The following is a 15,779-nucleotide window of genomic DNA, read 5'->3' as shown; positions in this document are numbered from 1 at the left end:
GAAGTTTGGTCGGGACATCCACCAGATCTCGACAAACTGAGAGTATTTGGCTGCGTAGCCTATGCTCACACTAGGCAAGACAAGGTCGAACCTAGAGCTCTGAAATGCATGTTCATGGGATACCCTGAAGGAGTCAAAGCTTATAGGCTATGGTGCCTAGAGCCAGGTCACAGGAGGTGTATCACCAGTCGAGATGTAGTTTTCAATGAAGCTGAAATGGCTTTTAAGAAAACTGATGATGTTGGTCGAAGTACAGAAACATCTGACGAAGAGCTGGAACAGGTAGAGATTCCTGTTGAGGTGGAGCATGTTGATGCTGAATTGCATATCCTAGATGAAGTCGAAGAAGAAGCAGAAGATGCTGAAGTTGAGGAAACTGACGATGACTACCTATTATCGAGAGATAGGTCGAGAAGAGTCATCAAGCCACCTCAGAGACTTGGAGATGCAGATCTTATAGCTTATGCCTTAATCTCTGCAAGTGAGGTTCTAGACGAAGAACCTAGAGACTATAAGGAAGTTATGAGGAGTCGAAATAAGACTGAATGGCTGAAGGCCATGGATGATGAGATGAAATCTCTTCATGATAATCATACTTGGGAACTGATCAATAAACCTGTTGGGGCAATGTTAGTCAGCTGTAAATGGATTTTCAAAGTTAAGGAAGGAATTGAAGGAGTGACGTCAAAAAGATACAAGGCAAGGTTAGTTGCAAGGGGTTTCACTCAGAAAGAAGGTGTCGACTTCAATGATGTGTTTTCTCCTGTTGTGAAGCATAGGTCCATTCGAATGCTACTGGCCATGGTAGCACAATTCGATCTTGAACTGGAACAGATGGATGTGAAGACTGCGTTCTTGTATGGTGATCTAGATGAAACGATCCTGATGAGGCAACCTGAAGGGTATGTCGAAAAGGGGAAGGAAGATTATGTGTGCAAGTTAAAGAGATCTTTGTATGGGCTGAAACAATCTCCTCGACAGTGGAATAGGAGATTCGACAAGTTCATGGCACGCATAAGTTTCATTAGAAGTCAATTCGACCACTGCGTTTACTTCAGATTTCGACCTGGTAATTCATTTGTTATTTTGTTGCTTTATGTGGATGATATTCTCATAGCAAGCAACAATGTTGAAGATGTGACGAGGGTGAAGGCTGAACTCAATAAGGAGTTCGATATGAAGGATCTGGGAGCTGCTTCCAGGATTCTTGGAATTGACATTCGAAGAGATAGAAAGAAGTCGAAGTTATGCTTATCTCAAAAGGCATATCTACGGAAGATTCTCGAAAAGTTTGGTATGTCGAATTCGAAGCCAGTTGTGACTCCAACAAACCCTCAATTCAAGCTGAGTATTGATTAGTGTCCCAGTACTGATGTCGAAAGAGCCTATATGAATAGCATCCCATATGCTAATATAGTTGGTTCTTTGATGTATGCTATGGTCTGTACTAGACCCGACATAGCATATGCAGTAAGTCTTGTAAGCAGGTACATGGTGAACCCTGGAAAGGCTCACTGGCAAACATTGAAGTGGATTTTAAGGTACATAAATGGGTCTCTAAATAGAGTCCTAATTTATGGTGGAGCCTTGGGTGAAGATAGTAAAGCAGTAATAGAAGGATATGTCGACTCTGATTATGCAGGTTGTATGGATTCCAGAAAATCTATTTCGGGATATGTTTTCACTATGTTTGGCACTGCAATTAGTTGGAAAGCAACACTTCAGAAGGTTGTTGCTCTATCAACCACTGAAGCGGAGTATATTGCCCTAACTGAAGCTGTGAAAGAAGCATTGTGGCTTGAAGGTTTTGTGAAGGAGCTGAAACTTCAAGGTCGAGGTATCACTGTTAAATGTGATAATCAAAGTGCAATACACCTGTCGAAGAATTCAGCCTATCATGAGCGAACTAAACACATTGATATGAGGCTGCATTTCGTCAGAGGAGTAATCGAGCGTGGAGAAGTCCAAGTGTTGAAGGTTTCGACTGAAGACAATGCTGCTGATATGATCACCAAGACATTGCCGAGTTGCAAGTTTCTCCACTGTATGCAGTTGATAAAGCTGCATGAAGAAAGCTAGTTTGTTCCATTGACGTTGTAGAGTTAGGTCCAAGGTGGAGATTTGTGAGATATTGGATCGAACTCTAGTATGGTCGAAGGGTAGCTTCTTGGTTCGACAAGAATAAGCATGAAGTCGAAGGTTGTTCACATGCTTGTGTCGAAGATGCTAGGGTTGTTAGCATGTTAAATTAGGTTTTAGTGTTTAAACCCTAATTTGTTAAGTTAGCTTGTTTATTAAGTTGGCTTGTGTAATGGGCCTTGTGGCAAAAGCCCATTAGTTAGTATGTTAGGTTTTATTATAAATAGCATACTAGTCTCTCATCATTAAAAAAGCTGCAAATCCTAATTTAGGGTGAGAGAGGTTATTTTTTATTCTTGTAAACTTGTAATCTTGTTTTAAGAGAAAGTGAAAGAATAGCAGTTATAACCAATTATTGTGTTCCTCTTCTTCCTTGTCCTTTATTCTTCCCTTGTATTATACTTTGTTCTTGGCATTGAATTCACAACATTTTAAAATCATTTCCTTTTGGAGAGAAATTTTATTAAAAGCATTTATAGAATCCATATACATATCATTAAACGCTTTCGACAATTCACTATATGAATATTCATCATCGTGTTCAGAAGTATATACCTAGAAGTTTCACCTTTCTTACGTGCCATCAAACATAGGTTGACAAATTCATCATCTGAACTTGAGCAAGAATATGAGGAGGAGCTCTCATCCTCTTCTTCCCACGCGATATAGGCTCTACGACCTTTGGAGATTTTTTCTTCCGTCTTGTAGAATTCCTTATCTTTCTTTTTATAATGTTTGGTGAGACTTGGACAAGTGCTTATAAAATGTCTCTATTTTCCACACTCGTAACTCGTAATGTCATAATCCTTTTTCTTTTGTTCTTTCTTAGGCGGGTGAGTATTTTTGAAATTTATTAAGCCTTTCTCGGAATGCTTGAGCTTGTTTCTTTTCAAGTATCTATTGTAGCGTCTGACGAAAAAACTTGTCTCCCCTTGTTTAAGTGCTTCTTCATCAGAGTTGTCACTTTCTTCCTTTTACTTCTCCGCTTTAGATGATGAAGATTTCAAAGAAAGATCTCATCCCTCTTCTTTCCATTTCTCTTTCTTTTTTGACTTTACTTTGCTATCCGCGAGTCATTTTAATTCATTTTCATACTTGACTAACTTCCTAAACAACTCTGTAATATCCAAAGTATTAAGATCGTTAGATTATTTTATAGGGGTAACCTTTGGTTACCACTCCCTGCACATAGATCATAATATTTTGTTAGTATAAGCTTTGATAGAATAGATTTTTCCCAAGTTGCTTAGTTTGCTGATTAAGTGGAGGAATCTAGTTTGTATGGAATTCACGGATTCTATGGGTTCCGTATGAAAAAGTTTGAAGTCCTCTATAAACATATTGACTTTGGAATCCTTGAAGTCATATGTTCCCTCATATAGAGTTTGGAGAGAGCGTTCCACATACCTTTATCACTCTTATAATGAGAAATTGAGTATAATACTTTCGTACTTAAAGGGGAGATAAGTATGTTCCTTGCCTTAAAATCACATTAAGCCTTTTTGGTTTCATCATTTGTCCAATCTTTTGGGTGTTTAACAACGTCATTGTAGCCTGCAGGAATAAAAGATCCTTCGGTGACGACTACCCATAGATTTTTATCAACTGATAGTAAGTGTAAGTACATGTTCTCTTTCCAACGAGTATAATTTCGCCTTTGAAAACAAGTGCTATATTATACACTCCTTTTAGATTGCCATTTTCCGCCATATTCTCAAACTTTTGGAGTCAATTAGACACAATCAAAAGACTAACTCTTGATGCCAATTGTTGGAAGAGAATATAGAGTAATGAAACGGTCTAGAGGGGGAATGAATAGACCCTTTAAAAAGAATAATTAAATTCGCTTGATTCTCCAAAATGTATTATCCGAGGTTTTTCAAAAGTGTGTGCGGAAGTTTTAAAGCTAAAATGGAAAGATTATAATTTTATGGAATTTGATCATGTCGATAAATACACAATATAAAACTCACAGATTGTTCAACAACAAATGATTGAAGGATTTTATATTACACAAGATGTGTCTTATACGATATTTCAATTGTGATCGAATTCTAACGATAATAATTTCTAGAATTTAATCATCACTAAAGCTTGATTAGGTACAAATTCTAACCGTACGTAATAAATTGCTACCAATTGAATAAATGATAAACTCCGCTAAAAATTGAAAACCTAATGTATAGTAGTTCGACGTTCATCATCGCATTTTTTCTCATTAGAACCTTTTCTGTTCCTTTTTATTTTGAAAAATATTGCAAGAGTTCATACTATCACTAATCCACAATAATGCTGGAAAAAATAAATCTCCTATCTGGATCTTGACTTGTATACAACGTAATGTCAAACTCTTATGAGTAATCTTTACTCGATTGAGGTTTCTTGAATCTTCCAGCTTCACCCATTTGCTCATAGTCTTCGTGTGTGGCAATAAACCCTTGATCCCAATAATTTCTTGTGCGATGAATTGTCTGAAGGTTTGAGAAGAACTCCACCTTGTTTGTAGCCTTCCATACAGTCACTACCAAAATCACCCGGAGAAAAGAACCTTCTTCTTTTTACTGGAATTTGTCAGCATTAATGACAACAACCTCAATCTTGCAGGCTTCAAAAAAATCTCATCAAAATCTTCAAGAACGATTAGTTTTAACAAGGTGTCTCCCTCAATCAATTACAAATATCTTATAATTAAGTTGTGAAATCAAATCTAGAGGTTGAAGATGAAAGAAATTTGTTTTCAACATTTTTTGAACTTTAAAAAATGAGAGTGTTGATTTTAAAAAATCACAATGTAGATTATGACTTCATCAATTATTATTTTTTTTGGAAATGAGATGGCAAAATGATTTACGTGCTTGAAATTAAACACAAAAATGGATGGAAAAAGTTAGTTAGATTCTAGTCAAGAGCATTTCATGATTTGAGTCAAATGAGCAAGTAGTATGAAACAAGATCTCATAATAAAGTGAGCCATTTTCTTGTGATTTGAGTCACACATGTTCGTGATTCAAGTCATGCGTTAAATTTGATTCAAATCACACAAGATAGTGACTGAAAGGAGGTCTGTGATTCGATTCATGTACAACTTATGATTCAAGTCACAGAGTTGCGTGATTAGAATCATGTGTAAACTGTGATTCGAATCACAGGCATAAAAGATTTCACGTTTTGGTTTGATTTGAGTCATGATTGTGAATGACTCTAGTCACACACATCAGAAATCTCAACTTTTCAAGTTTTTCAAAATAGTTTGAGATTTCACTTACCACATGACTTGAATTGATATCACATATGGTTCTTGTTTCATTAACTCATGCAATTGACTTAAACCATTATGATCAAATCTCAAACACAACAATTGACTTGTGATGAATTGTTTCAGACTTGATTCAGAGATGTGCATCGATATATTTATGAGAAGGTCTTAAGAGGCGATATGAAGACCTTCATTTCACCTTTTTATCAAAAGTATTATCCTTCTATTAGATAACTCGCCCTTCTCTGGCCTAAGTCTCCCAATGTGGAAATTGGTGAATGACGTGTCCTCATCCTGTAACGACACAGAGTAAGTCGTGGGGCAGGTGGATCACCCTTTTCAGAATATCAGGAGGTAAACTATTCGTTTCCTAAGTGGTTGTTATTTTCAATGAGCTTTGTATCCAGGTCCAATACAACTAAAAATATCTCGTCATCATGATTGAGAGGTAAATCCTAACTCCAATACAGAAATACACGCAAATAGAAATTTTACTTCTATGTGAATAAACTCTCAACCTTACAACAAATGTTAAAGCCTTTGACAATCCTTAATTACAAGAGGTTGTCACGCATTTGTAGTTTTAATAAGTATAAGATTTATGATTAAATAGAAAAGTATTGAATATATAACAAAATTAAAGTCCAAATTAATGTTTTAAAAACCAAACTGATCATAAGCCGTAAGGGCGTCGGGTCACTAGTTCATTGGACGAACCATTGTGTCAATGGTCGAATCACATGACTAAACCAGATTAAACAAGATAACTCGGTTGAATAAACTTGTCGCTATAACCAAATTATATAGTTATTAAATCACTCAAACTGGATGACTATGTCTTTCAAAAAAATTACGACACCTACACAATTTTAAAATATCACAATTTCACAAGTTTATTATTTTAATTCAAATTCTAAATATATTAATCATCACATATAACAAAATAATATAAAATACAAAAAAAAAAATTGAACAAAGTCTAATTGTAACATAAACTGAATGACGAAATAATTACAGTCTCCAATAAACTTAATTCCAAATAGAGAAAGTTGTTTCAAAAAATTTAGAACAAAATCTATTTATATTTACCAATTGTTAGTTGGTCCAGTGGTGATTGACGCTTGACTAGGTAGGTTGAACCACAGTTCGATATTTTAATTTTATTTTTTAAAAAAAGTTATCAAAATGACGTCATTTTGTATGAGGAAAAAACAAGCATTTAACCCTTCGATTTTTCAAAACTGCTGGTTCGTCGATTTTTACCGATTTTGGCCGATTCTCACTAGTCCAATAATTTATTTGATCCAACAATTTTACCAGACCAATGATCCTTCTGGTTCCCGTTTAATCCTATTTTTAAAACAATGGTCCATATGTCATAATTAAGTGTTAGAATTAGTTAATAGAATACATCTTACTTATTTTAATTAACAACTTATCCTAAATTTCTAGGCAACCTAGGCCTTACTTATTTTTAAAAACAAATACATTTGGAATATCTTAGATGATTTTGTCTAGTCTCTGAAATAGAAAGAGAGGAATGAAGGCAGACAAGAAGGCGCGTGAAGGATTGAAAACTTCTGAATAAGGAGAATATATCCCTTGCTTGTGGAAGGAGGTGGAGTGGGTCCAAACGATGTGGGGCTGTTAAGTAGAGTGCTCTTTCGGTATGCGTTCTTTATCGATAATAGAACCTCTCAAATATTCTCATTTCTCACCTTCTCTCACGTCAGATACGACTACTCTTACGTATATATCTATTCTTTCACTCCCACCAAATCATCATCAACGTCTCTCATTCATCCACATCAACACCTTCACTCCCTCTCTCCAAATCTCAACCCTCCGTTTCTTGAGAGACAGGTTAAGGCCCACCATTGTTATCACCGACGAGTTTTTTTCCTTTAGGATGCAACAGACAACATGCCAATTAAGTGATTAACTCTCTCACTACCCTTGAGTTCACCTTTTTCTTCCTTCTTATTCACTTGTCCTGTCCCATGTTGTTGCAATGCAAACCACACTAACACATGCAAGTTTCTTCTCACTTAACACACTTACCTCTCTCATTTTCTTTCTTTCTCTTCTTACACTATGAATACTGATACAGTATAATAGTTTGACTGTGAGTGAGTGATACTTAGTTTAACCAACTACACTGCTCAATTCTTGGCTTTTGAATGGGTTTATCTTCTCTTCACGTCTGCAATATGGATTCATCTGCAGATCACTGGTTGCAGGTATACCATGCACATGCACATGCACATTGTTTACCATTTGCCTCTCATTTTCTTTATCATGCTATATCACTACCACATGCATTATTTAAATCAATGCTATAGTAGTTTTTCAGTTTCTTCTTTACAAATTAATAATCAACTTAATTATATTCAAGGTGTCAACTATTCTTATGTCAAATAGGTCTTTACCGGTTTCTACCGATGTTTTTTCTGCCTTTAGTTGGGTTGTGGCCAGTAGACGGTGAGACTGATCTCCTGAAATTCTATAGAATTTAATTAAAAGTGCTGCATTATATGTTTTTGACTCATTGATCTCATGATTAAAATTTAAAAGTGAAGAATGAAAACTAAAAAAAGAGAAAAACAAAACTAGAAGAAGCTAGCTAGCTAGAAAGAGAACAAAAAGAATGAAAAAGAAAAAGACAATGTATAACAATCCAAGTCCAACAAGACACCAAATCAACACATTTTTTTACTTTAACTTTTATCATAAATATACTAACTTCTAGTTTCTTTTATACAAAATGTCAGGGCACAATTCACGATGAGTCAGGAATGGATTCATCTTCACCATTATCTGGTGACATGCTAACATGTTCAAGACCATCCTCCATGATAGATCAAAGGAGGCTAAGACCACCACATGACCTTTCTCTAAAATGTCCAAGATGTGATTCAACTCACACCAAATTCTGCTACTACAACAACTACAGTCTCTCTCAGCCTAGGTACTTCTGCAAGACTTGTAGAAGGTATTGGACCAAAGGAGGAACCCTAAGAAACATTCCTGTTGGTGGAGGTTGTAGAAAAAACAAGAAAGTTTCTTCCAAAAAACCTAATGATAATATTCAAAATCATATTCAAAACCAACCTCAACAAGGGTCTTCTTATTCATACCATCATCATAATCACAACAACAACAACCCTAAGGATCTTCATCTTTCTTTCCCTGATGTGCAATTCTCTCACCTTAGTAACTTACTAGGGAGTAGTACTTCTGGTGCATTAGGAAACCCTAATTTCAATGCTTGCATGCTTGAGAATCCTAGGCCTATTGATTTCATGATGGAGAGTAAACTAGAAGGCATAATTGGAAGTAGCTCTAGGAATTTTGATAACTTTTTTGGAAACAATGATCACATGAGTATGAACATGGGTGTTGGAGACATGATGAATGGTCAAAACCAAAATGTGCTTCAATTGCAACAGAATTTTCACTCTTCATTTGGTGGCATGTCATCATCATTTGATGGAAACAATAACAATGGAGGTTATTTAATGGATTCTTGTCAAAGACTCATGCTTCCATATGATGCTCATGATGAGGATCATAATGGTTCAATTGATGTGAAGCCAAACCCTAAACTACTATCTCTTGAATGGCAACAAGATCAAGGTTGCTCTGATGCTGGATATGGATCATGGAGTGGCATGATGAATGGTTATGGATCTTCCACAACAAACCCTTTGATCAACGGCTGAGATTTCTCTTGGTAAATGGTTAATTTGATCAATGACCTAATCAATCACTCTATAGTATTATTATATATACATAAAGTTATTGTATGGGAGGGTTTAATTAATTAATTAATTAATTTCATGTATTTTTTTTTATGTAGTGTTTATTTTCTTCTAGTTGGTGATGGATGGAGTGTGAATGAGAAGGTGGAGAGTCCAAATCTACTGCATTGGTGTGTGGCTTTTGGATTATATAAATATGCATGTGTGTCTTAGTGTGCGACACGTAATGGAAGATTATGGAAGATTTAGGATTTATGTTTGATGTAACATCGAGGAAGATATGGTAGTTCTTGTATCCTAGTTAAAGATGATATGTTGTAGTACTGTTATATTATTATTATTTCTTTATGAAAATCTTGGGCTATTATTTATATTATTAAGTGCATAACTATGATATGAGTGTTTCTTTGACTTCGTTATTGTGCCGTCATGCAAGATATATTAAGCAAAAGAAAATTATGATAGAGATGGAAAAAGGGGCATTCGGAGAATCGAACTCCGGACCTCTCGCACCCAAAGCGAGAATCATACCACTAGACCAAATGCCCTGTTGTGTGTTTTATCAACGAAAGCTTATTTAATCATAGAAAAATCCAAAACTTTCAAAAGATGTGCTAAATAATATTGCAGTGCAGCTATCTTTCTTTTTGCCTTTTTTTATTCAACTATTCCATTTGTTTCAAGAAAACGAAAGATATTAAATGTATAAATTTGTAATACTTATATGTTAGATTAATGTGATTTTCATAGTTCGTTGATTACTTTCTTTGCATTTGAAAATTTGCTGATGCTTTTGTTTTTATTGGAGATCCTATTGCTCATGTAATATCAGTTATGGAAACCAAATTTGATATGATGGATCTTGATAAAGTTGAAGTCCTTCTTCTTGCTCATGAACTTAGATTGGACAAAATCAAGAAACAAATTGTTGTTGATGTTGTGTCTTTGAAACTAAACCACACTTCACCTACACTAGTTAACATGATGCTTTTGACTTGTCTCATACTTCTCGTGAATTCATTCCACCTTAGTTAAATGAACCTGAGTACAAATTCTTTAGAGGAGGTACTAACTCGTGTGGTGGTCGTGGTATAGCAGAGGCAGAGGAGGACGCAACTCAAATATTCAATGTCATGTTTGCTTTAAATTTGGCCATACTTCTCTCATGTTTGCACATGTTTAACCAACAGTTTCAACCTCAACCTAGCTCTTAATATGTTGGTTCTTCTTTTTCCCAAGCCTATAACTATGGGGACGCACCTTATGAATCCCCTCATGTGTTTTCTTAACCTACTAATACTTGGATAAGACCTCAGTCTCATTCTTGTTGTAAATAAATCCAACTTAAAGTAGTTATGGTAGTTATAAGATTGTTAGTTGTGGTAGTTAGATTGTTACTTATGAGACAAGTAATCTTACATATAGTATATAAACACTTGTGTTTATAATATTTTGATAACTCTCACTGTCATAATATTACTTTACCAATTACACTCCCAACTTCTGTCCTCTCTCCAATATCTACGTCGAATATTTGTTCTAAACATCGAGTTTGCACCAACAAATTGGTATCCGAACCCTTTGGTTCTCATCCATAAAAGTTGTGTATCTTAGGGTGGTGATTTGCATTTGTTTAACGATGAATGGTAACAATGACATTTCACACTATCTACCAATTCTTGATGGCAAGAATCAAGAATTGGAACCGCTGGCATAAGCAAGTGAAGTCCCTATTTGGCTTTCAAGATATTATTGAGGTGATTACCAAATGCGTTTCTGAGTTTGTAGCACACGTAATCGAAGCTCAACGTACTCTTTACATAGACTCCAAAAAGAAGGATTTCAAGGCGTCGCTTTGTATTCAATCAACTGTTGATGGTGTAAATTTTGATAGGATTGCTCATGTTGAGTTTACGAAAGAGGCATAGAATACTTTTGTCAAATATTACGAAGGAGCTGAGAAAGTCAAAAGTGTAAAGTTGCAGTCTTTACAAAGCCAATATAAGTTAGTGAAGATGGGAGAAAATGAGAAATTTGCAGTCAATGTGTCCAAGGTGCAAAATCTTGTTCATTTGATAAAAAATTATGGTGAAAAAATGACAGATAAGATGATCATTGAGAAGGTGATGAACCTTTGACCTCTCATTTTGATCATATTATTGTGGCTATTCAAGAATCTAGTGATTTGTCTACGCTGAAGTTGGATGACCTTGTAGGTTCATAAGAAGCCCATGAGTTGAGAATTGTTGAAAGAAAAAGGTGTTCAAAAATCAATTCAGGCTTTGCTAGCTCATACTTGGAAGAAGCATGGTGGATATGGAAAGCTCAAAGGTAGATTTGACAAAAGCAATAATAAGAAGGATTCTTTGTCTCACTCTCAAAAGTAGAAGAATGAAGACAAGCCTGAATCTTCTAAAAGAGGAGGATGGACTTCTCATCATAAAGAAAATTTTGATAGGAAAATTATGTAATGTTATAATTGTGAGAAATTGGCTCTCATGGCCCAGGACAATTGATACAACAAAGGAAAAGGAACTACTAAAGATAAATATTGTGATGAAGCAAAAATGGAACAAGATGATTTAGATGGTTATGAAACTATGGTCTTTTATGGCTAAAGTTTCATATGATTATTTTGATTCAAAGACTTGGTTCTTCGACTCAGGTTTCTTGAATCACATGAATGGTCACAAGACATGGCTTATCAAGTTTGATGAGTCAAGAAGAAGCATGATCAGACTTGTTAATAGAAGATCATTGCAAGCAGAAAGAGCGGGTAACACGGTCATCAAAAGAAGTAATGGCAAGTCAATAGTCATTGAAAATCTGCTATATGTACCAGACATGAAGTGTAATCTCTTAAGTGTTTGTCAACTAATTGAGAAATGGTTCTCGATAATATAACCTTCAAGACTTTGATCAGTTTCTGCAAGTTGTGGTTGAGCACAAAAAAAGTTGGTTGTGACATTTGAGATTTGGTCACTCAAACTTCAGATCATTCAATCAACTTATTGCACAAGAAATAGTGATTGGTCTGCCAAAGTTTGCAATGCCTGGAAAGTTATGTGAAGGCTGCTTGGTGAGAAAGTAATCTAAGAATGCTTTCAAGTCCTATTTGTCTCTGAGTTCATCCTGCATCATAGAAGTGGTTCACTCATATGTCTGTGGTCTTTTTAAGGATCACACCATAGGTGTAAATATATAATTTTTCTCCTTTATGGATGAGCACAGTAGAAATATTTGGGTTTACTTGATCACGCCCAAAGATGAAGTATTTGAAATCTTTAAAAGATTCAAAATTTTAGTGGAAAATCAAAGTGAGAAGAAGATCAATGTCCTTAGAACAGATGGTGGAGGAGAATATACTTCCAAGATGTTTTAAGAAATTTAGAGAAGGAATATCAAAAGCATCTTGGATATGGTTAGGTGTATGTTGAAGCAAAATGGTACGCCTAACTCATGGAGAAGCAGTAACAGCAGTTGCATATGAGTTGAATAGGTTTCTAACAAGGAGATTGAAGAACAAAATTCCAAAAGAAATGTGGAGTGGCAAGAAATCATTAGTGGATCATATTAAGGTGTTTGGTTCAATTTTTCATAAGCATGTGCTTGATTCTAGAATGAAGAAACTAGATTACAAAAGTGAAGCTATGATACTCGTTGGTTATCACAAAACTGGAGCTTATAGATTGTTTAATCCAATCAGCAGAAAGCTTATGATCAATAGAGACATCAATATTGATGAAAATGAAGCATGGAACTGGGCTTCTAATAGCATAAATAACAAGCCTTTATTGAACTTAGCTTAGAAGAATTAGATGGTGAGTCTGATGAAACTCCACCAGAAGATGTAGTTGAGAATTCCATGATATGAAAGATTCTTTGATCTAGAAATCTCAAAGGACAAGAGTAAATCCTGCAAGACTACAAGATTGTGAGGTGATTGCAATTAATGAAGTCACAGAAGATGAATATTTTGCTCATTTTGCACTAATGACAAATGTTGAACTAGCAACCATAATGAAGCATTAAAGAATGATGCCTAGAAAGCTGTAATGGTTGACGAATTGACAACCATTGAGAGAAACAATACACGACAATTTGTCCAATTGCCAGCCAAAACTAAACAGAATATAACAATATAAGTATCGCCTCGAAGAGAGTATAACATCCAACTCTTCATTTAACATAAATAAAATAAAAAGACATCGTTCGCCCCACTCAATGTTACAGATACGAGCACGTAATCTAAAATGAAAAACAAAAAATAAAAGAAGAACAACCTCGTGCCATCTTCCGCTCTGAGCAGCTACTCAGTTACATGCTTATATGTACTCCAAGGAGAAGCACAGACCACAACAACAACAACAAAGGGGTGATAAATTCCATTAATAAAGTAAGTGATACATACCGCAAGGTAGAGTATCAATACATACATGTTATACAAATAATTGCATACACCATGTCATAATACATTCTCACACTCGACTCAACAATCACACACAAACAAACATTATGCATACAACTCACTTATGTAATGCAACTCAACTATGAAACTTGATGCATATGCGTGTGGTACCAACTCAACATTTGTTCGTCTCAAAAATCAAGTTCCCTCTTTGAACCCATGAGCCCCCTCTCTGAGCTCCAAGCCCCCTCTCTGAGCTTGGGACAAGCCATTTGACACATATTTAAACTAGCGAACTTGCCTCTTGACACAATTCAAATGATGCACGAATCATACATATCAATGTCAATGCATTAAGATCCCTCTCTGATCCTAACAAAATGCACTGACGACTCTCATAATCCATTCTTTGGATCACCACACAATCAAAATCACAAATGCCGAACACAATTGAAATATGCGCAACACAATTATTAAATCATTTCAAAGTTATAAATCCTCATCTTCCCTAACATAACATCAATAACCCATGTAATCCACATCAATTACTCGGGTTATCACAACACATTCATCCCCTGATAAAAAATTCCATTTGATATTAATTCGCGTTAGCTTCCCAACGCTTCGAATGACAATTAATTTGGACTTACAGATCAAAAGTTATGGCCAAAATTGTAGGGGGATACAACTTAGGTCAAAACGACATTTTTTCAAATTCTGCTAAACTTGCGTCGATCTCTAGGGAGCATGCGTCGACATATAGGACTTATGCGTCGACCTATGTGACATATGTGTCGAAGCTAAAAGGACAGAATGTTTGATTTTGTAAACAAATCAGTATGATACGACCGCGACGTATGTGTCGACGCCAACTGCAGAATGCAAAACTTTTGCGTTTTTCATCGTTGGAGGCCTTTTGGACCTCCGATTTTGATTTCATAAAAATTCCCGATCTTTACAATTATCTTTTTCAATTTTCTCGAAAACATATTAACCCCAAAGCTTCAAGTTTCAACAATGGTGGAATTTATTACAATTTCAAATTAGTAAAATCACACATAATCATAAACAAAAATTCATCATCAATTCAGCCAGCAACATCATAACAATACAAAAACTCATATTTAATCAATATAAAATACCCTATTGGAGGTTAAGGACTCATCTACTCTATCCCTCATGCATATACCTTTTATTAAGGTTGTTCTCCCCTTACCTTAATTTCTAGCAACCAAAGTGATTCTCTAACTTGGGTGTTGTTCTTCTTTTTTAAGTTTCAACCTTCTACTCGTAGCCTTAACTTCTTTTCACTTTCTCTATGTAATGATAGATTTCTCTCAATTATAGGTTTATCTCTTAATCTTCTACTTAGGATAAATTTTCTCAAAATTACACACTTAACTCAAACTTACCCACTTCTTACTCCTTCCTCCCCATAACTTTCATTACTTCTCACCTTTGGCTCAATTCCTCTATTTCTCATTTTAATTAAATAAATCACAATAGATTATTGTTATTTTAATTATTAAATAATTCTAAAAAAAATATACCAACTTCTACTTACTCTCTACACTCTACTCTCAAGGTCACACACCCCTACCACCCAAATTAATTTAATTATCACCACATAATAATTAAATAAAATTTATAATTAAATTAAAATAAAATAAATAAAATAATTTACTAAATTTGGGGTGTTATAGAATCTGTTGGGATACCTAGACAATTGGAGAGTCGTGAAACTCTGTTGTCGTTCACCCTCGATTAACAATGAAGGAAATATACAATTCAACTAGTTTGAGTAGAAGACGAATGAAGATTTAACGGTTATGTGGAGTATATTTCATTGTTATGAAACCAAAGATTTGATAGAGGTGGATGTGACGCTTACAAGACAGACATAAAAATGTTAAAACATCTTCAACTATCTCTTAATGATGAAATCTAATGTTAGATTTAGGTTAATAAAAATCTATAAATAATTACATGATTTATGTATATCATAACAAAAATTTATGATAATTTATGTTATTCTTCCCATTTTTACAATTATCTCTGGGGTTAGACGATAGGAATGGTTTTAAAAGTTAACTTTCGTAAAAAAAAACTAAAAAATATGGATACTAACCTCCAAATTTTTTCAATCCAGGGTCTTATACTTAATTGTCGTTGAATTTCGAGTGCATCAAAATTTTAACTTTCGAATTTTAAATGC

The 15,779-nt window shown here is 34.9% G+C and overlaps 1 protein-coding gene and 1 non-coding gene across 2 annotated transcripts; one reads left to right on the top strand and one right to left on the bottom strand.

Annotated features, from left to right (window-relative positions):
• Nucleotides 1-7,317: 7,317 nt before the first annotated feature.
• LOC131639947 (dof zinc finger protein DOF5.6-like) lies at nt 7,318-9,529 on the top strand. Its single transcript, XM_058910368.1, has 3 exons — nt 7,318-7,635; nt 8,167-9,128; nt 9,255-9,529. Exons 1-2 carry the CDS (start codon nt 7,576-7,578, stop codon nt 9,115-9,117), a joined length of 1,011 nt encoding a protein of 336 aa, XP_058766351.1. The 5' UTR covers nt 7,318-7,575; the 3' UTR covers nt 9,118-9,128; nt 9,255-9,529.
• Nucleotides 9,530-9,632: 103 nt separating this feature from the next.
• Nucleotides 9,633-9,704, bottom strand: TRNAP-UGG (transfer RNA proline (anticodon UGG)). The gene has a single exon. It is a non-coding gene; the product is annotated as a tRNA-Pro (tRNA).
• Nucleotides 9,705-15,779: the final 6,075 nt, after the last annotated feature.

Source organism: Vicia villosa, unplaced genomic scaffold, assembly GCF_029867415.1.
Source record: "Vicia villosa cultivar HV-30 ecotype Madison, WI unplaced genomic scaffold, Vvil1.0 ctg.002871F_1_1, whole genome shotgun sequence".
Taxonomy (NCBI): domain Eukaryota; kingdom Viridiplantae; phylum Streptophyta; class Magnoliopsida; order Fabales; family Fabaceae; genus Vicia; species Vicia villosa.
Note: the sequence above shows the minus strand (reverse complement) of the source record. Positions and strands in the feature narration are given on the sequence as shown.